The 21,589-nt window shown below is 50.1% G+C and overlaps 2 protein-coding genes across 5 annotated transcripts in view; both read left to right on the top strand.

The window, feature by feature from the left end:
* P4HA1 (prolyl 4-hydroxylase subunit alpha 1) overlaps positions 1–2,112 on the top strand; it is a 32,744-nt gene extending 30,632 nt beyond the window's left edge. For all 4 annotated transcript variants that reach the window (XM_080347462.1, XM_080347463.1, XM_080347461.1 and 1 more), the window contains one exon: positions 132–2,112. In XM_080347462.1, coding sequence (XP_080203588.1) covers positions 132–202 — 71 coding nt within the window. In that variant the 3' untranslated portion in view covers positions 203–2,112. The remainder of the gene's footprint in view (positions 1–131) is intronic.
* A 5,741-nt stretch (positions 2,113–7,853) lies between these two features.
* On the top strand, positions 7,854–17,881 carry PLA2G12B (phospholipase A2 group XIIB; the record flags this gene model as incomplete). Its single annotated transcript, XM_080347931.1, has 4 exons — positions 7,854–8,088; positions 14,398–14,486; positions 15,733–15,898; positions 17,763–17,881. The coding sequence occupies 4 exons, from the start codon at positions 7,854–7,856 to the stop codon at positions 17,879–17,881; spliced, it is 609 nt and encodes a 202-aa protein (XP_080204057.1).
* Between the last annotated feature and the right edge of the window lie 3,708 nt (positions 17,882–21,589).

Raw genomic sequence — 21,589 nt, 5'->3', positions numbered from 1 at the left:
TATATTAAAATGCTTTAGAAAATGAAGATAATCCTGTGCTTAACTGAAGGATGGCCAGTAGCATAGATTTAGCTTAAACAGAAGCAGACGTTAACCAGGTGCAGTGATCCAATCCCTTGATGTCTTTGCAGTATCCAATAAATGGCTCCACGAGCGGGGACAGGAATTCCGAAGGCCGTGCACTTTATCAGAGTTGGAATGATGCAGCCTCGTCCTTGGTCTCCTGCGAATCCAGCCTGTGTAAAATACACACATCTCCTCCAGTTTACAGTCGACTAACACTCCACTACAGGTTCAGCCTTCAGCTACACCGGTGTTTCATCTGTGGACAAAACAAACATGCTTTTAGTTCCCTTCAAATATCCCCTTAAGGTTTTATGAACAGAACATATTAAGGTCTATGAGTGTTACAGAAAAAAAAAGAAACACAAAAAGGACAAAATACAAATCAGGGCCACAACTAACAGTAGTGTTGTGTGTGGTGTTCCCTTCACCATCACCCCTCTGACGGCACGGAAACAGCGTTCGCTCCGCGTCCTCCCGGCCACGCTGCTCCACCGAGGGCGAGTGGTTCAGCGGGGGGGCGCCCCAATTAAACCCCTTCCTCCTCCTCCATTCCCAGACATTCAACTCCTTGCTTTTCTCCACTGCTGTTGAGAACTGTGGGTACGGTTTGTGTTTCTTTGGGGAACGGGTTATTATTGTGTTTTTAGCCTGTTTTTCCACTTTCACAAAAGCCCTGATTTTTAAACTCGTCTCCTCAGCCTCTGTGGTCAGTTTGGCTCTTAACGTGAAAGACGTGAGCCAGCAGATACACACGCACAGACGAGCTGCTCCCGCAGTGCTGTGTCAGACACAACAGTTCCAGCCCGCCTTCCCACCACATCTTGTTCTTTAATATTTGTCCACATAAACAAATGCTGCTTTTATTCTGTCTTAGTAGCAAACTCCTACATCTGTTCCTTGGGCAGCGGGGATGGGAACATTACCTTCTTCATTAATCAAAGTAATCGTGCCTTAGGACACTGGAATTTCAAATTGGTTATGAGGTAATACATAGTCCTCACAGACCGCTCTCCACCCTTGTCCTCCCAGTTCTCAAGGTTTTTGTGAGAAACAGATGGCCTATTTATAATCCTCAATCTTTTGTAGATGCTTTTGATTTTGCAAACGTTCTTTTGTGCTGCGGGGGCCGAGCGCCGGCCGCAGCGGTGACGTGTTTTACCCACGGATGCCAGAGAAGGTGCCCGCTCTGGACGGTTTGGTGTCGCTCACCTTGCGCGGCTGCGCCTCGTGCCGCCTCCTCTCTCCCTCGAATCGGTGGGAAGGGGCCTCGTCCCGAGGCTCCGGTGCTGCTCACATCGCTGCTGCTCTTCCCACCAGCCGCTGTGATTCACGCCGCCCACGCAGAGCCAGCGGTCCTGCGTGGGAGGAACTCGGTGACTTTCAGGGACCGTAGTTGGTGACGAGTCATCCTCACGCTGACATGAAGTTGAAGCCTCTGAGGGAGATGTGACTGCGGCTGCTGTAGCTGTTGACCTTTGTCCTGCTCGTCCCCAGCACAGAAGAGCTCGGCAGGGCGGGGAGAGGCCGCAGGGAGGTTTCGCTTTCCTGAGCCGGGATTTTTAGCAAAAATGGCTAAAATATTCCACTAGCGCGAGGACAAGAATCAGAGTGAGCTGCGCCAGACCCTACCTAAACCAGTCTGATTTTCTGGATGACGATGGTTTTACTGATTCAGGGGTCAGGCCTGAAGTCTTTACCAAGGAAAAACTTCCAATTGTAGTTAATTGGATTTTCTGCCTCAATAAAACCTTGAAAATTGAGCCAAAAGGTAACAGAAAACAACTCTTAACCTGTTAGAAATACCTCTGGAACACTAAGAATGCAGTTTAAGGTACTATAGGTTGAGAAACTGCAAACTTTCAGAAGACACTTTAAAATCTTTGCTGGAAAACGCATTGTTCAATTTCTACTGAGCCTGTTAGCAATGGGACCTACCGACCTGTTTACCCTGAGCCCTGCACCTTCTCGCGTTTTACCTGTGCTTTTGGCAGATGTGAAACAGTCCAGCCAGTGCTTACGGAAACAAATAAAAACAAGAACCAGAAATAGCTCCACCAGCTGTCTGTACTGCTCATTCATTCCCAACCGCTGCCAGGCTAGAGCAGTATCCGATGTAGACAGAATCGGCAAAGAAAAGGCAATCAGAGCTTATTTTTGATCACTAAATTGTAATAATTAAAAAGCCCCATAGCGTTTCTACTGACCTGAGTTTTCTCCCCTTCACGCGGTGCAGTTCATCTCCATTCCTCGCCATGGTTTTCTCTTTCCCATCTGTTTTACTTTCTTAAGCTCCAGAAGTAACTGTGGCTGCAGGTCCGTCCGGCCGCTTCCTGCGAGTACAGAACACGATGAACAATGTGGTGTTAGGAGCCTTTGGGGCATTAATTTTCTCTCATTATCTCCAGGACATCTGTAAATGCTTTTAGAAAAGCATAGTTAAGAAGCTTAATTGTTTTTATCAACGTGTTGCCACCATGAGCACAGTTAGAAAACAGCATCTGGTTGTCCTGTTGCAGAAAAGCTGCTTTTTTTCCCCCCTCAAGTGAGCAGAGGACTGACGACACATTAAAATAATTGAAAGCTTAAAACTGTAAAATTTGAATACTGAATAAAAAGTATTAATGACTGCTTAGGTACTGCTGTAGTGGAAGAAAACACTACGGCCTTTATATGTCAAATGAAGGAAGGAATGGTCGCAGCAATGAGAAATCACAGTTCTATTAAGCAATGGGGGGTTGTTTTGTTTTGTTTTGTTCAACCAACAGCAAAAGGTGAATGAGAAACCTGGGAGATGTTGGGGAAGTTTGCTCAGCAGTTCCCTCCCCTCAGCTGCCAGTCCTGCCAGAGTTAAACAGCATTGGAACAACAGTCTCTAAGAGGCATCACTCGGCCAGTAAAAATGGGTTAGTGCGGGACTTTTTAAAGCACCGAACTACTCAATGATGTGCGAGTCTTGGGGGAAGAAAAATAGTTTGTCTTTTGCCAGTGGAATATTTCACTCAGTTTAAAAAATAATAATAATAATCCCTCAAAACTAAAGCTGAGGCGCATCGGATCAAAACGTTCAGATTACTAGAAGAGAAGGGGTAAGCTTAATTTTTTACCTGCAGACAATCTGTATTCCCTCTTTTCTCGTGTGCAGTGCTGTCCGTGCGCCCGGCACTAACGCTGCGGGATTGCAGGGGTGCTGCTGCCTGCTGCCTCACACCTGCATTTCTCCAAGGGCTTTTGGATCAAGAGCGCTGCTCCTATGTGAATCTAGTTCTGTATTAAAGGTGATTGATCGACAAACATCTGGCTCACAGTGACTGACAACTGAGAACCTACCTTACTATTAAGGACTTTTGTAACAAAAATTTTAATGTAAATTAAAAAAAGGGCTTAAAATAAAAGCCACTGCCATTAGCAGTGAAAAATCCTCCACATTAAACTCTCTTCCTATGTGGCTGTTGTAAATCTGATCTCAGGCTGAGATTTTTCTCACCATATGTGTTTCCTGGAAACCAAGCTCATTTGTTTCACTCCATCATCTAGGCGGGCAGGTGTAGAAGATGCTCATACCACAAATGGCTATTAAACACGTTCTCAGACCCAAACTTGGCATCTCAGTGGGAAACACACCATGCTCATGAGCCGCGGAGTGCTGGGCAGATGATCCCGGGCTCAAAAACTGGCAAGAAGGGGCTGACGTGCTGGGAGGGAGGAGGGCGGCTCAGCCCTTGGCTGCCCAACGCGCTGATTTATGGCAGTGGCTGGTGTGGGGTTTAACAGTGACAGGGGAACTGCACGAGCTTCTGGCTTGAAGCTCAAAACACACAGCAAAGGGGCAGCTGCTGAGAGACCCTTCTCCAGGGGTGACAAATCCATCCATTTCCTAAAGCCAAGAGGTCATAGTTCTCGGGAGGGGAAGAATGATCAGAGCATCCTACAACAGACATCCCCAGCGCAACAGGAGACAGCACTTACCTGTAGGAAGGTCCGGTTGATGGCTTCCACAATCAGGTTTCTGCTGTTCATACGCTACGGCTGTTCCTCTGCTTCACTCCTTCAGAACAGTGGAGCTCGTACTTCATTGGTGGGCATGGGGAACCTGCAAAAAAGCACAGCATGGGCTGGTCAGGAGCCTTGATCCCTTTGCCTGTGGGATGGAGCCTTGCGCTGCTGATACAGCACTTGGCTTGCGGCTGGGGAGCTGCCCTCCCTTCCCCACGCAGCTCATGCGCTTGCAGATTTGGCAGCCACAGCAGAGGAAATAAGGCTAAAGTGTACCAGCATTTTTTTAATTTTGGAAATGTGAATCGATTCCATCCCAGGCTACCCCACTCACGCTGCTGCTGTGTCGCGCTCGGCAAGCTGGGCCAGCACCGGAACACAAGCAGAACAAGAGGACAGGGCTTACTCCAACCCTCTGGGCTTTTTGGGGTGTTTCCTCGCCCCAGGCGGGTAACGGCTGAAGCGGGGCTGCCCCTTTTGGGTAGATGTGGCCATTGAGCTGGTATTACCAAGCCAGGAGCACAGGGGCTTCATGGGACGAGATGCAGGACCAGAGCAAGGTCCTTAACCACCCAGCTGCTGGACTCTGACCTGCCTGAGAGGGACTCGGGCACTTAATCATCCAGCTACATTTCCTGTTCCAATAACCAGTGACTCACCCAGTTCCCAAACCAGGCTTGGAACCAACTGCAGATTACCCACTAACCTTAACTACAAGTGCCTATTGTCCCCACTTTAGGCTGAGCTTAAACGTAGTCAGCTCTGCCTCCGTTTGACAGGAGCTGCCAACAGTCCGACGGTGTCGCTGGGACTGACTGACGCATTGCAGCCCAAGGGCTGCTCTAAATTTAAGCATTACAGAGTCAGAAATGAATGCACAGAGTCAGGAGCTGCTCACCCCGAGGTCAAGATGAGGTTCAGAAACACCAGTCATCAGAGTTCACTGTCGTGGCAAACAACATCTGCGTCTCTCAAATCCTAAAAGAGAGGAAGATTGGCACAGGGAGCGGGTACCTGCAACTGCGGTGGGTCAGGCAAGCTGCAGGTACCGCTGTGCACACCCGCTTCACCCAGCCCTCACTTCTGCAGCTGTTGAGCAGCAATTCCCCAACATAACTGTGTGTGGGGAGAGGTTTTGTGCAGTGTTTGTTAGTTTTACTCAATCCTCCATTTTTCCTGGTCTTCAGGTCGTGAAGTTTGGGTGCAACCAAGCTGCTTGCTTGGACTGGAAATGTATCCGGAGACGAGTGTGGGAAGGGATGGAATGAAGCAGGACTAAGGAAAGAGGGTGGCGCGTCCCCAGGGTAGGGAAAAGGGGCTGCCACATTTTGGGAGAGCACCTAGAGGTTGCTTTTTCATTCACAAACTTTTGCTTCAACACAACAAGGGATGAACTCGCAGGGAAGTTTCCAGCTCCTCTTTCCCCAGGCTCTGCGCTTTGCCAGCTGCTCCCCCCGCTCTTTTCCACTTTCCTAACTATTGTCATTCCGACTGATTTGCAAACAGTCCCCTGCGGGCTGCTTGTCCCGCCTGGCGCAGCACGGACAACTCATGCAACAGGCATTTCGCACCCTCCGCAGTCCCGCCGGCGTTTTTTCCGTCTGTCCACGTTGAGCAGCACATGGACAAACCACCAGGGACTATGGGATGACGAAGAAAAGCCGTGTTCTGGAATTGCCTCCAGAGCAACCCTAAAAGGCTCCGTATAAAAGCGCGGCACCAAGTGCAGCCACCCGGGGGCTTTACGCTGTGTTTCCAAGCTATTTCTGAATAGCTATTTTGCTCTTTTTTTTTTACATTAACAGCTGCCAGGCCGTTCCTGAGGGTGAAGAGCACTAGGGCCACAAACCAGCACATCACACAGGGCACTAATTCAGCCAACAGAGACACAGCATGGGACTGTTGAACCCGTATTTCCCTTTACTGGGACTCCTTGACAACAAATTCAAGGGACCCCCATGACTGACAGGCCCAAGCTCTCCAGCCCTGCCCTGCAAAGTGCTTTTGCAGGGGAGCCCTCGCTTCATGAGCGTCCCCACTGCTCTGTGCCCGCGATTACACCCTGTTCCACAAAGGCTCACCACAGGCACGGACTTGCTGCTTCCCAGGCTCGGGAGAATGGACCATTCAGTAGCAACCTGGCACCTCTAGCTCAAACCAAAACATCATCATAATTTCTCACCAGGCACTGCAGCGCTCCACCTCTTTGTCCGCAGCTTAGACACTGCCAACCTCCCTTCCTGATGCTGTCTGCCTCTGTCTTTGGGTTTATCTCCCAAGGTTCCCTTGGGATGTCCTACATGCTGTAACTCAGCTTAGCGTCCTCCCGTGGGCTGGGACAGCAGCTCCGGCTATGGAACAGTGTTCAGAGAGGCACCACACAGGCATCAGCTGTGGCTGTGCAACCAAATCACCTCCGCCTGCCGACATGAGGAGCCCCCACGCCCTCTTTGAGGGGCACTGAGCATGAACGCGGTCAGCGGTGGGCACCAGAACACTTGCTTCTCCTCCTCGCTTCTTTGACTCACCTGTTGGAGAAGCCAAGACTCAGCTGTGGTCCCTCCTCCTCTCCCCACGTCTGGAGCACAGGACGCAGGGCCATACACAGCAAAGCGCAGGCATTCGGGCACTGCAGAGCTCTGGAGTTCCAGAAGCACCAACGCAGCAGGGCTGAGTCTCCTGCAAAACAATAAAACGTCAGAATTTGCACTTATGTTTGCTATGCATTTGAAAGACCCACTGCCTGTCTCCCCTTTGTCCCTGGAGAGTCTCGGCTCAACAGCCTGGCCAGTCAAACAGAAATGGCTGCTGAAGTTGGCCACTGGAATCCACGGACATCAGTCCATCTGCTCTTTCAGAGGGGCAGTGTTGTGCTGCAGCACATCCAAAAAGCTTTCCAAGAGCAGCCAGAGCCTTCCCATACTGTTTCCCTTCTCTATTCTTGATCAGTGGTTTGCATTGTCTTTTGCTGTTGGTGTTTGTTCGTTTTTTTGTTGTCACACAACAGTTGTAACAACCAGCCATCATAGGCCAATATTAATCTATCTCATTGATCCTCTAACTGGAGGGGATGCAACAAGAGTTTGCCCCAAATGCTGTGTTTCTAGACCCAGACTTGCAGCAGCAACACCCAGGATGCCCACCAGCACCCTCAAGCCAGAGCAGGACAGGGTGCTCTCTGCCCCCGGTTTCTGTCCCTGCCAGGCAGCCTGTTCTGGGGGTGTCAGCCCTGGGGTCCTGCAGGTTTCGTGAGGAGCGATGCCCCACAGCACCCAGGCTGGGTGGATGTCTCATCCCACCCCATTACCTGCCTAGGGAAAAGGCAAGGGGTGCTCCTTATCCTCAGGCTGCTCATGATCCTTTACTCCCATTACCTGAGCAGCAGAAATTCTGGACAAGGAGGTACTCTTGATCTTGGGGAGGGAGAGGGGCAGCCCGTGTGGTGCCGGTGGGGCAGGCGGAGGGTCCCTGTGTCCACACAACCCAGCCAGGCCCCGCTCAGCACCCCAGGGACCAGTCCCCTTTGGGGAGGCTGAAGCCCCGGTGCGGCAGGGGCTGAGCCCGTTCCAGCGGGATTGTGCAAAAACAAACCCCGGTGTTACTCTGAGAGGTGAACTTGGTCCGGATCTCCGCTGTGCACTTTGCACTCTGGTTGTGGTGACCTCATGCTGGGTCCCTCAGCAGTGTTTAAAGTCCAGAGGAGACGGGAGCTCACCTGCCTGCTACGCACAACGGCTCGGTCCCACTCCTCCCTGCCTGCACGGGGGCTCCGCAGCCTGGGTCTAGACTGCAGCATGCGGCTGCTTTTCAAAGCAGCGGTTCTGTGCCTGACGCTGGGCTTGAGGCAATGTACCGAGGAAACGACACCAGAGAACACAGCCCACCGAGCTCCCCAAGCAGAGTCATCCTATTCAGACTGGGGCATCGAGACCATCCGGGACAGCTTTGAAACGGTCAACAGCTACTTCGACTCCTTCTTGGAGCTGCTTGGGGGAAAAAACGGCGTTTGTCAGTACAGATGTCGATATGGTAAGTGAACTTCACTCCCGCTGCCACCCCTCTCCTCGCCCTTTCCCCTCTTTCCCTCTCGTGTGGAAACTCACAGCACTTTCCTTCCCCAAGACCACAACCAGCTCCTATCTGTGACTCGACCAAAAAGTCACACAAGTCCTCTGCTAGTGCCAGCACAGGCACACCGAACCCTCCTATTTCTCTCTCAGACTGATCTTGAAGCCAATGCTCTGTGTGCAAGGGGACAAAAGGAGAGGATGGGGTTTTCCAGGAAGGGCACAGAGGTGATGGGGCTGCCCGGAGCCCTGCAGAGAGGAGGAGGGTGGGCAGCGAGGCCCTGGAGGGGAGAACAGATTTGCAGGCCCTGCAAATCTGACTCAGAGGGGGTTGTGCCACCAGCAGCCCTAATCTCAGCAACCTTCGGAGTGTCATTATTCAGCAGTTGGCTAACAGCATGGGCCAGAGGAGGGGAGATAACAGCAAGGTACGCGAGACCGGCGGTCACCACGGAGGAACCTTTAGTACTGGAGGCAGAACGAGGCAGCTGCCACTTGCCTCGGACTTCAGAGTGGTTTTACTAAAAAAGAAGGGTTTGGTTTGTCCTGGGGGCAGGACAGAGGGGGTGACATCTCAGGGGGAGCGGGCAGGGCAGGGGGCTGGCTGTGCAGAGCTCTGTGGGGTGCTGGGCAGGCAGAGGCACCAGCAGCACCAGCCACCAGCAGGATTCCTGCTGAAACAACCTCTTTGGGAATAGCAAGGAGGTTTCCTGCAGACTGTGTCCTCTCCCCAGCCTCCCACAACTGCCCCCTCAGCAACAACCGTCCTCTGGCACCTCAGCCTGCCCAGCCACAACTGCCAGCCCGCCCTTTTCCCACCACCCTCATCCCACGTCCCTAGCGACAGCCTGGGCTGGTGAGCAAAGAGGCGATTTCGACCCCTCTCCTTCCTCTTCACAGACACAGACTCCATGCTTTGGAGAGATCCCCTCGACTCAGGTGCAGTCTGCACACATCACATTTCCTCCCAAACAGGGGCTGTGCCTCTCCAGTCTGCGCAGGGCTGTCTGCAAATGCTCCCCGAGAGATGCAGTGGGGGGAAGCAGCATCTCCCACCCCTCCCCGGCCAGCAGCGAGGGTGTTGGGGGCAACAGATGCTGCAGGGCTGGGACCCCAGCTCCCCGTTAGGGCAAGAGGGCAGGTGGGCCACGCTTAGCCAAAGCGGGGCCACAAGAAGAGTTTTAAATCAGCCTTAAAGTTCACAGTATCACAGTATGTTTGGGATTGGAAGGGACCTCAAAAGATCATCTAGTCCAATCCCCCTGCTGGAGCAGGAACGCCTAGGTGAGGTTACACAGGAAGGTGTCCAGGCAGGTCTTGAATGTCTCCAGAGAAGGAGACTCCACAACCCCCCTGGGCAGCCTGTTCCAGTCTCTGTCACCCTTACTGAGAAGAAGTTTTTTCTCAAATTTAAGTGGAACCTCTTGTGTTCCAGCTTGATCCCATTACCCCTTGTCCTATCATTGTTTGCCACCGAGAAGAGCCTGGCTCCATCTTCATGGCACTCACCCTTTGTATATTTATAAACATTAATAAGATCACCCCTCAGTCTCCTCTTCTCCAAACTAAAGAGCCCCAGCTCCCTCAGCCTTTCCTCACACGGGAGATGCTCCACTCCCTTCAGCATCTTGGTGGCTGCGCTGGACTCTCTCCAGCAGTTCCCTGTCCTGCTGGAACTGAGGGGCCACAACTGGACACAAGATTCCAGATGGGGTCTCACCAGGGCGGAGTAGAGGGGCAGGAGAACCTCTCTGACCTACTGACCACCCCCTTCTAACCCACCCCAGGTACCATTGGCTTCCTGGCCACAAGGGCCCAGTGCTGGCTCATGGTCACCCTGTTGTCCACCAGGACCCCCAGCTCCCTTTCCCCTACACTGCTCTCTAATATGTAATTTCCCAACCTATACTGGAACCTGGGGTTGTTCCTGCCCAGATGTAGGACTCTACACTTTCCCTTGCTAAATTTCGTTAGGTTATTCCCCCCCCAACTCTCCAGCCTGTCCAGGTCTCTAGATGGCAGCACAGCTTCCAGTGTCACCACTCCTCCCAGCTTGGTGTCATCACCAAACTTGCTGATAGTCACTCTATTCTTTGTTTTGGTTTGTTTCTAAACGATGTTTATACATCTGTCCTCCCGCTCCTGCCAGCTCTGCTCCCCAGGCCCCACGCTAACAGCAAACAGGGAGCAGCAGGCCAGGCTGATATTCAGAGCTCGTTTCAGGGAGCCTGAGGACTCACCAAGTCCTGGAGAAGTCGTCGCTCTTGGGCGCATCCCAAGGCCGGGACTCTCCCTGACCCTGCGCTCTGGGCAGGGGGAAAAGCATCTCCATGGAGCGGTGCAAACGCTTGCTGCTCCCTGAGAGCATCCTGCGTCTTATTGAAGAAATGTTTTACCTAGAATGGAAAACAAACAAGCATGTCGTTGGTACTGTTCTCATCTTCTGCTGAACAACTCATTAATCACCGGCTGGAGGAGCAAACTATTGAAAAGCTGCCCACCTGCCTCCAGGTGTCTTTCTGGACCCTTCCAGGACCATTTGTTCATGCTGGTCTCTAGCACAGACACTGCAAACTGCAAGTGGAGGGGACGCAGCGATGATCCCAAACCAGTGAGACGCAGTCTGTGCTCAGAACAGCAAACACAAACCATCTTCATCATCTTCCTGCTGAATCAGGGGCCAATTGCTTTTTCCCCAGGCACAAAGCAAAAATTATGCCTTCTACTCCCTTTCATTTCAGGCAAGAGACATCAATAATAGCTTATTTTAGCACGATAAAGGTCAGGGCTCACCTGTGATTGCCACATCCATCTTCAGTCGAGCACGTAGCACTTGGCTGTTCTGGCTCTAGGACTCCCCTCTTGGTTTTTCAGCAGCTAGTGAGGTCTGAAAACAACCAACTTGATGGATTACTCCCTTAAATCAGGACGTTAGGGTTACACTCGCATTTGCTGGCAAATATCTCCTTCTCCTCACAAAATCTCTTTCTTGGCATATTTGTCGGGGGGAAACAGCCTGAACTGGAAGTAAATCCCTCAATAGCTTCCTTCAGCTGTCTGCCCAGGCAGGACTTCAAGGTTTTGCCCAACATTTGGTCCTGGGGGGCGCTTACAATGAGGAGGAACATCCAGGCTGTGGGAAAAGAGCCTTTAAAGTCAGGCTCTCCACATAGCGCTAGAAGGCTGCAGTATGTGCAGCAAGGTCTGCTCAAAGCCTGCGCTGCAGAAGTAACAATGGACCACTCAAACCAGCAAAGAGCCCCAAGATCATCTATTCACCCACAAATACATTCGCTTCCCGCTGCCAGCGTACCAGTACCGCAGTGCCTGAGACCTCCTGCATCGCCAGCAGCCGTTCCAGCCAGCTGGCTGTTTTCCAGTCTCTTGGCACAGCTACAACAGCCTGGAGATATTAAAATGCATTAGGGAAACGTGCTTCCCATTAGAAACTCAACTTCGCTCTCCTCTAAGGCCGTGCCAACAAGGCAGTGCCCTGAAATAGTTCTTCCCAAGAACAGGCTTCCTCAGCGATGCTTCTGTGCACCAGCATCACTCGTCAGCGTGCTGCTGGGCAGGGCCCGCTGTGCCGGCAGCTGTCTTTGGCGTCCCCCGGCGATGCCCTGCAGCAAGCAGACAGACCGCAACAGGCCCCTGCTGAAACGCCGCTAGAAAACAGCCAGGGTGACCCCCCAAGTCCCTTTGCTGTCGCAGACCTGTCTGTAATGAGGAGCAAGCAATGAATGATGCCGAGAGCACGGAGTGGAGGCTCATGGAGAGTCAGGAACGCCGATTACTTCTGCTTTGCTTTTGTTTTCCTGTTAGCTAGAAAACAAGATGTAGGAGAGAGGTTAACTGTGGTGGCTCAGACTTTATCTGCTGAGAAAGAGTTCACAGAGGGGCACTTTAGAAATGATTAAGCTTTGTTTTTCAGAGAGGAGGGGGCAGGTTTCCTGCAAGGGCTCATCTTGAAGGCAGTTCAATGTTTTGTTGGTCATCACAATTCTCATGTCCGATTTTTGTTTCCTCAGGACGAATTTCTAAGACATTATAATAGCTGTCGCTTCAGCTTAACAGTTTTCTCTGGAAACTCAGCTATCCCCATATCTCCAGGCAGTCTCACTTCTACTGTGACTTGCCACCTTATCCCATTAATTGACAATATGCTGCACGAACATAATTTATTGTCAATATTACAAGCAAGTCATTAAAACTTGACCCCATCCTGCAAAATCTACCTTGGATTTTGAACTTTCCTCTGCCTCATGCCTCAGTTCAGGGACATTTAAATTCTGAGTCCCAACGCTCATTCCCTTCCAAAAGAACAACTAGACTGTACACTGCACCCAGACCTGGGTGCTCATCGGATCGCATGTGAGCCTTGAGTTGTATAGATTCAGCCCATATATAGACATAATTTCTTCTCTCAATGAAAATAGCGTAATGTGCAATGTGTTGTGAACTCAGACCTTACCTTGCATCAGCGTAACCCAACGGACTTATGTTTCAGTGTGAAGATAATCCTATAATGATGGCATGCTGTGACCAACTGATTTGTGCCCTTTGTCTACCTGCTCAAAATAACAATGCTTCCTGCACTAAAATATTACATCTGGAGCATGAAGCAGATCTGACCTATTCAAAAGGGGCCAAGAAAGGCAGAAACGTAGTAGTAACTGCTGTCCTGAGAAACCCCTTCCACAGAAATGCCATCACCTGGTGGTAAAATCAACTAGAGGCTTTATCTTGGCTTGCAGACAGCTAAATCCTTGGTGCACCGTGCATTTCTGTAGCTTGGAGAAAATTGGCTATTAGCATCTCACAGCTGGACGGGATTTCAGTTTGTTGTTTATTTCTTGCAAATCTGTTGTTTAAACAAAACCTCTCTGGCACTTTTTCAATTTAGAAGGTGCTGGGAACATTTCTAGTCAGAGCTTTGGAGGCGTTTGCCTGTGAGGGCTCCTCAAAAACACGGCAGATCTGTGGTTATATTAACCACTGGTACTTTAGGTACCTTGACAGAAAAAAGTGTCCTGAAAAATTAACAAGAAAACAGTGGAAGTGTTTATAAGAACCCAACCCTGCCTGAAGGGCTAAATTAGATCTATTTTTATGTCTATATAAATTCTCTAGCGGTGCTCAGGGAAGCAGAAACTTAACCCTAGAGGTGATGGGCTTAGAGAAGGCTCAACTCACACATTTTTTGGTTGGAACATTCACACGGCTCACAAAGTTTCCCTAGAGCAGAGTTCAAATGTCTTGTTTTAACACCTCGTTTTGCATCCGCGATCTCCCTTTTGTAAACCCAGCTGGGACAGAAGCAGAACCAGCACCGAACACAAATCAAGGGGCAGTAGAGGGAAAGCTGATTCCACACCAGGCTGGTCTCCACGACTTCTCCGCTAGAGAATCCTCTTCCACCTTTAAACAAGCCCCTTGCACGGCTGAGTAAAGTAAAAGAAACTGCTGCTGAAGGACTGATCATCTGCTGGACTCTTTCTACACTGGATAATTATTCACAAAGGAAATTCTTGCTCCTTTGTGCCTAAGAAGCACACCTGGGGAGAGCAGAGAAAAAGGGACAGATATGATTTGTAAAATGCGGCAGTGCATCACCACCTGCAGAAAATGGACCAAGACGACCTCCTGCTCCGAGCAACGTCAGACATGCACGGTCTAGCACCATTTTGCAGAGATCCATAGCTCACCAACGCTCTGAGGATGAACTGAGGATAGAAAGAAATGCCCTTGCTAAGCTAGTGGGTTAGCTAGTGGTTTCTTGGAGGAGTTTAAAACCCAGCCAAGGTGATCCCAGTTGTGCAGAGCTCTCGGGAAGCACACAAAAAAGCTCCTAGGAGATTCGGAAGGTCCGAGGCACTAACTCCAGCACGAAGGGCTGCTCAACCACACACTCCAATGCTGCAGAGAGGGATTTGCCCATTTTTAAGAGCTGGGGAGAGTCTCAGACCTAGAGACTGAACTCAGACCATTTTAAACATTTGAGAAGCGCTGGGGACTCAATTTACGCACAACCCAGCGCTCCAGTAGCCATGCCAGAGGAGATACAAGCTAAGCCAGGCTACTGAGCCTCGCCAGGAGTGAGCTGAGCGCATCCTCAGCCAGCTCTAGCACCTTTCCCTCACTCCGTGCATCTCCTGGAGGAGAATGAAGTGTTTGGAGATGCAGGCCAAAGGGGAGCTGCCTGTCACTCCTTGCTTTTTGGTGCTACTCCGGGGAAGATCGGCTTTCCTAACATTTTTCCTTTCTTTCTCAGGGAAGGCCCCGATGCCGCGACCTCACTACAAACCCCAAGAACCCAACGGCTGTAGCTCCTATTTTCTGGGGCTCAAGGTACCTGAAAGTGTATGTACTACCACACGGCCACCATTCCCAAATGATGCAATTCTCTAACCACAGCAACCACCTCATAATATTGGGGAGGGAAAAGGCTACGCAGTGACTGTGTGATGGCTTCTCTTGGCAGCTGAAGCCAGAGCTCTGGAAAAGCCAGGAAATATCACTTAAGAAAAGGCATGTGCAGAAATGTATTTCATCAAGGCCTTGAGCAATCCCGTGCCCTTGTGATAGAACAGGGAGCATGTTCAACACTGGGCAGCTCAATGACAGAGCATGATGTGCAAACAGCAATACTTGAATGCATTCTCCATACGTGGCCCTTCATCCCCTCCCATGCCTTTTGCCTTTGCCAAGCACTGAAATAAACCTGTGGGGTTTATTACTGCACCCACTTGTTATTTTAAAAGCAATTAATATCAGAATCACCAGGAAAAGCACTCCCATGAGGCTCTATGAGCAAGAACTACTATTTAGCTCATGCATTACTGCTGCCCATGAGGCCTCCAGCAATTAGGCTCTGAAAAATCCTCTCTTTACAGCCCATTTTTCATGTTAGAGTAGTTCCTGAAACTACATTTCATTACAAACCTTGTGAGCATCTCTGTGGTCCCTCCTCCTTATGCGGGCGGTCATGAGCGTCGAGTGCAATGAAGAAACAATTCGTCTCCTAAATACCACATGAGAAAGGCCAAAAAGAGGAAGAATTTACAATAAACCAATGAGTCCGGTCTGTCCGGTCAACAGGCCTTCTGCCCAATCTCCCCCATAGCACCTCTAGGCGAGCAGAACTCCCCTGCCCGAGCTGTATTTGTGCTTGGCCTTGCAAGTGCATCTGTGAGAAATTAGGCATTAATAACACTTATAGCAGATTTATTAGGCCAAAAAGTGGGACTTGTCAGGTTGGGGGAAAAGGAGGAAAGAGAAAAGGGGCCTTTGCCACTGCTGGCAAGGACAGGCTGCTCTCCAGTGAGCTCTGCCAAATGAGAACCAGCAAATGGTCATGAAGGGCCTGTTCCCCATCTCCCTGCCAGAGGTGACAGACAGAAGAGAAGCGAATGTGGTCTGTCCTGCATTAATGTCACCACTTTCTTTACACGGTGAGGGAAAAGCATGTTTTCTCTCCTCCTGCCCTACCTGCTGGGGGCAGCTTCTGGAAAAGAAGCCAGCTGGGCTCTGCAAAACCTCACCCAGTGGCAGCTGTTTGAGTCTGAGGCCAGGAGGCAGCCATGGGACACTTCTTTTCTCTCCCCAGCTAGATTTGGGCATCCCTGCCATGACCAAGTGCTGTAACCAGCTGGATATTTGTTACGACACGTGCGGGGCCAACAAATACCGCTGCGACGCCAAGTTCCGCTGGTGCCTCCACTCCATCTGCTCCGACCTCAAGCGCAGCCTGGGGTTTGTCTCCAAGGTGGAAGGTAGGCTTCCCGGCTCGCGGCCCCTGCGGGGGAACAGGGAGGTGAGGGAGGGCAGGGAGCCCTTTTCTTGCCAAAAGAAACATAAGTCTGCAGTAGGGAGCAGCGCATCTGTCCTGTGCTTGTCACAGATGAGTCAGAGCTGAGTGAGAACACATGGTTCTGAGATCTGCACACACACACTTCTGCCCCAAGACCGGCCACCTAGAATTATTTACGTTTGGAAAACATTACAAAACACATGTGGAAAGAAGAAAAAAGAACCACTAGAAAAAAAAAAACCCTGGAAGCAATCCCTTCAACCTTTGGATGCCTGCTCTGAGAGTTCAAACACTTTCACAGGAGGTCAAAAAACCCTTCCAGAGCCAGTAAGCCACACGCTGAAACCTGTACATGGCCAAGGGCCAACAAACTGGGAGAGCCAAGGACAGGGGCTGTCTGGGAGCTGGGTCACAGGGAAGAGGTGACGATGGCAGCAGGGACACACCACAGCATGGGTGGTGGCTGAGCCGCTCTGGGGAGGTCTGGATTGCTCAGGAGCCCCTGTGCTGACAACGATCTAGTGACATGTCAGCAGTTCAAGAGCCACCCTGGTTTTGCCTAAGTTTAAAACGCTCAGTCTGCAAGTTTGAGAAGAGCTTTTTGGTAAAGGCTGCGTTGGGTGACCTCTGTGAAAGAGTGTCCAGGCCACCAAGACAAAACAAAGATGTGGACTGAGATACAAGTGCTACAGGCCAAGTACAGCCAGTCTTTTTTGGTCATCCTTACCCACAGGTCCACACTCCTTGGCTGAGCCAAGCGACCTCTGGCTACAGTTAAGTAGGACTAGATTCCTCCAGCATCTCCTGGTTGCCTCAGGAAGCACAAGGGTTGCTAACATGAACAAACATCTGAGCCATCCTCTCCTTCCCTTGCTCTGCCTCCTCTTGCCTTGTGCTCTATACCTGCTGCTCCCTGTCCTCAGGGCTGCTCCGAGCAGCTCCTGTCGCACAGTTCTCCACCACCAGCCCAGCTCTTCTCTGGGATTCTTTCCCCTGACCCAGCAGGAGTTCAGAGAAAGCAGGCAGGGGAAGAGCAGCTGCACTCCCTTCACGTGGGCACAAACATCCCGGCTGCAGCACAGCCAATTAACCAAAGCCTCAGTTTTCCCACTGACATGCTGCCACCCCTCCAGCTGAGCAGACTCCCAAAGCAGCAGGAGCAGAGCGAGTTGCTCAGAGAGGCCAAGACGAGAGGAGACAGTCCCAAAGACCTTCCAAAATCTATTACGCATAGAGCAGTCAATATTAGTGCCAGCAAGTAAGCTCTAAAAGACCTAGCCTTAGCTCATTTTTTAATGACAAGCATTTTGGGCTTACTTTTGGAGAAGAGAAGGGGCTAGTAGTAAGGCAGACCATATCAACAGCTCCACTGTTGCAGCTGCAGGAGGATTTTTCATGCTGGCTGGCAGCTGGCATTGTACCTCCCCAAAAGCAGGAAAGCTTGGTTACTAGTGGCTATAGGCAACGGAGGGGAGAAGGAGCCAGGAAAGACGGTATCGTGGAGGTCTGCTGGGACACCTGCTTGGTAAACGGTGCTATTTGCAGTGCCCTACATGATCCGTCAATGAGAAAAGCCTGAGAGAGGCTAGAAAGGAGAGGGGTTAGGGAGAGGGAAGTTGGTGCCAGATTGGTGCCACCCCAGGGAGAAAAGAGCCCTCCGTTCAGCAGAAGAGAACCTCTGGATTTAGAAAAACTGCAGCGCCCATGCTTCCAACTGCAAATACCACACAAGTCAGTGCAGGGCTCAGGCTAGAGGGCTTCCAGCCAGCCCTCAGACATCCCCAAGTGCCTGTTACTCACCTCCCTGATCTTTTCCTCCGCTGCAGCTTGCGAATCTATCGCAGACACCGTGTTCAACACCGTCTGGACCCTCGGCTGCCGGCCCTTCATGAACAGCCAAAGGAGCGCCTGCATTTGCAACGAGGAAGAGCGAGATGAATTGTGAGGAAGAGCAGACACCCGGACTGCACGAGCCTGCTGCCAGGCGTCCCCTCTCTGACACCGCACCTCAGCACAGCGATTTCTCTCAGGCCTCGCACGGCACGGGGGACTCAGGCCAAGCAATACACATCAACTACAGCTTTTGGGCAGAGGGGAGCGAAAGGGGAGACGGCCTGTGGCTATAAGAGCGGCGGTGCCTGCTGTCCACCACAGCTGCAGTTCAACAGCCCTACCCCTTTCCAAGTCCATCGGCCCGAATGATCCGATGCCAATTTTCTCTACAGCCTGATCAGGAGAGAGAGAGACAAGATGTAGTGATGGTTATAAACAAGGGGCTTCACTTGTTTATTTGCCTTAGACACATGTGTATTAGCTCCCCCAGCCCCTTAACTCCTTAATTTGCAGTGCAAGGCATTAGGTTTCTGCAACCCCTGAAAATCCCAGTGCATGGACACATTATTTACATTTTTCTACCACTGGTGACAGACTGAAGAAGAGGGGTAATTTACTTTGAGTATATTGCTCACTCCCATCCCTGGCGTTCTCCAGCCTATCATTATACACCCTGAGACAACTGCTCATTCAAACACCTGTTGGATCCCCAAAACGATTTAAAACATCCAGGGTTTCGGTAAGCATGAGAAGGACTTTAAGTGTGTTTGATATAGGCGCAACTCCTCGAATCTGGGCAGAAGGGAACCAAAGCCCAGAGATGTGAAATCCCAGCACTCTCCCATAGTCTCAGGAGACAAAGCCACTTTTCTTTGGCAGCGCCATCCAGACCTATTGAATTATTTTCCTCCTATATCATTTAACAAAGGATCCCTTTTTATACAAAAGGGCTGGGTATCCCCCTCCAGCTTTTGCACAAGAGAAACAGGAGGCTCGTGGTTGCTTTGGATGAGATATGTGAAATCCTGGAGGCTTATCTGTCAGGCAGGGCAGGGCTTAGATGGTACCTGTGTGGGACAGAGATGCTGCCAGCTGAGGAGTCATCAGCAGTCTGAGACGAGCATCCTGTCCAAAACGCAGTTAATACTTCCATCTGCTACGGGGAGCTTTTATCGCATGCAAAATTAGGGTTTAAAGTGGTCTGTGGAATTTCATCTCCATAGAACGTTTGCGGACAGCTCTCGTTTGCGTTTCTCGTTGAAAGGAAGTTGCTGCTGGGTGCGCGTGCGATGCCACATAAATACTTCAGCGTCTTCTGCAAACATAGTTATGGTTATGTTCTTCCATCTGCCACAGAAAAGCTGAGGCTACAGAAGGGTGATTTCACAAGAATGGAAAGAGTTCATCTTAGTTATTTTTCTCCTAGTTTGTGTTTAAATGTATGCACGGAGCTATAAATTATTCAAGCCCCGTTCTTGCCAGTCATCTTTGCTTTACAGTGAGCAGCAATGAGACATTCATCTGGCCCCAAAGAGCCTGAAACACCAAGACCCCACCGGTATTAAGACCAGGAAAACGTAAGTGACCACATGATGGGTACTGGGCTATTTTCCATTAAGGAGGACCTTAATTTACACTGATCAGACACAATGACGTCCTTTCCTCGCCGTGCTAATTCACTAGAGAGTGAATAGCGCATTGCCAGGGTTCACTGCAGTGTGTGTCTATCAGAGCATGAGGCTGCACAATCTGATCACCCGTCTAAGAAACACGTACATATGTTTGGCTAGGAATGGGAAGGAAGCATTTCTTGCTCCAGACACTTCCCAAATTTTGTATTTTGTTGGTGAAATGCTGCCTGTTGACAGTTCTAAATGTGAGCATACTCTTACGATTAAATGATAAAATTTAAAAACAACGACAACAACAATCTATCTTGTCTACGCTCAATAGCCGGCTGGCTGGCAAATGGCTTAAAGAATTTTCTAGCTCAAGTGATATCGGGTTAAAGCCAAGCCAAGCAATTGACAACAAATGATGATATTCACTGGAGAAATGGAAGGGTTCTGCAAAGAAACGATCTACACACTGACGCTTTGGAGACACCACTACTATAAATAATCATTTCTCCATGCTTTCAGACCACCATTCATCCCAAAACACTACCGACCGCTACACACAGGGCATTAGTGCATTTTTCTCTCCAAAATTAAGCTGTGGTAACCTGAAAAACCCCATGAGCAGCTCTACAAGGAAACTTTTGAGCCTTCAAGTGGTGGCAGGGACTCAGACCACCAGATAATCCAGTGCAAGAAGTACAGTAAAACTTCTACAGCCAAACTAGGAATCGTCTTTGCTCCCACCCTGTTCTGAACAAGACGACGACATTGTGCTCACCCGACGGCTTCCTGTCGGCAGCATTATTTGCAATTCTTGCTGATGTTCAACCCATTTGGTCAGCTTGCCCTCTCCTAGCAATGGCTCCTCAAGCAGCAATCTCCATTTCTGCTGAGGACATAAAAGTAGGGACCGGGACAGTATAAAATAAGTGTTTCCTCCTGGACATCCAATGTTGAGATGTTTGCTTTACATCCTAAGAGAGAAGGAGGTGGCAGCAGCTGGAACAACAACAACACGTTGGGCAGCCCTGATGCAGCTGGGATTTTGAAGTCTCGTTGGCCGTGTTGGTCGGATCCTCGGGAGCATCAGCGTTTCCTCCCCTCATTACTCTCACAGCTAATTTAGCTGCGGAGCAGAAAGGCCGCTTTGCATGCATTTGTCAGGAAGAACCAAACAATGCGCACAATAACAGAAATAAGCCAGGAAACGAACCTTTCCCTCCACTGCTACCTCATGTCCCTTTCACACGAACAAAAAACCTCCAGTTGCCTTTCCAGAATGCACCAGATAATTCATTTCATTGCCTGGAGTTTTTTTCATTTCCTTTTCATTCGTGTATGGGTAGATAAAACATGAAAAGTGTCTTTCCATTATATATTTACTTATCATCATGGAAACATTTGCATTTGTTCTAACACGCACACACACGTTCCCAAACTGGAAAATCAGCCCTGGAGCCATTTAGAAAAATCCTGAAACACGCAGCCCATCACATGCCTGTTCCTCACTAGAATCTCACTCACCAGAAGAATAAATCTGTGAAGTAGAATATCACTGAGGTGATTTGTGTCTCCCTTCTAAGTGCTCCCTTCAAACAGACTCCTCGTCCATTTGAAAGCAGCAACAAATTTTGGCCTAGGCAGCAATTTGGCTGCTTTCAGCCGAAGTAGAAAGCGGGTAACACAGGCTGGGGGGACTTCTCACCTGCCGGGAGACTGCGAATACACACAGTCACTCAGACAACGCTGCCACGTCCCTTGTCACCAGGCTCGCTGGGGACAAGTGTCCTGAGGACTAACCACGTTACAAATGATTGCTGTAAATACCTAACGAGCATTCCTCTAATCCCCCCGTCAGAGCCACAGCCTCTCTAGACCAGGGTAATGCATTGCAACCTTCAAACAAAGGCTTGGCAGGGGGCGTTTATAAATGTTTAATGGTCTTTTTCTTACAATCAAGGTGCTAGAGCACTTATGAAAGGCACCACAAGTTTTGGTGCGGGAAGAAGTGGGAGAAAAATAATGATACACGAAATGCAAGAGTGTTAAACTGCACGCAATCATCAAAAGACACTAAAAAATCAAGTCTTTTAAAATACCTTTTACTATTTAGAAATAACATTTAAATGTGCCCGTGATAGATCTGAGCTTTAGCTGCCTGTAGCAACAACCGTTTTATAGCTCCAAGGATTTTACATGTT

The sequence above is a fragment of the Nesoenas mayeri genome, assembly GCF_963082525.1.
Source record: "Nesoenas mayeri genome assembly, chromosome: 7".
Lineage (NCBI taxonomy): Eukaryota > Metazoa > Chordata > Aves > Columbiformes > Columbidae > Nesoenas > Nesoenas mayeri.
Note: the sequence above shows the minus strand (reverse complement) of the source record. Positions and strands in the feature narration are given on the sequence as shown.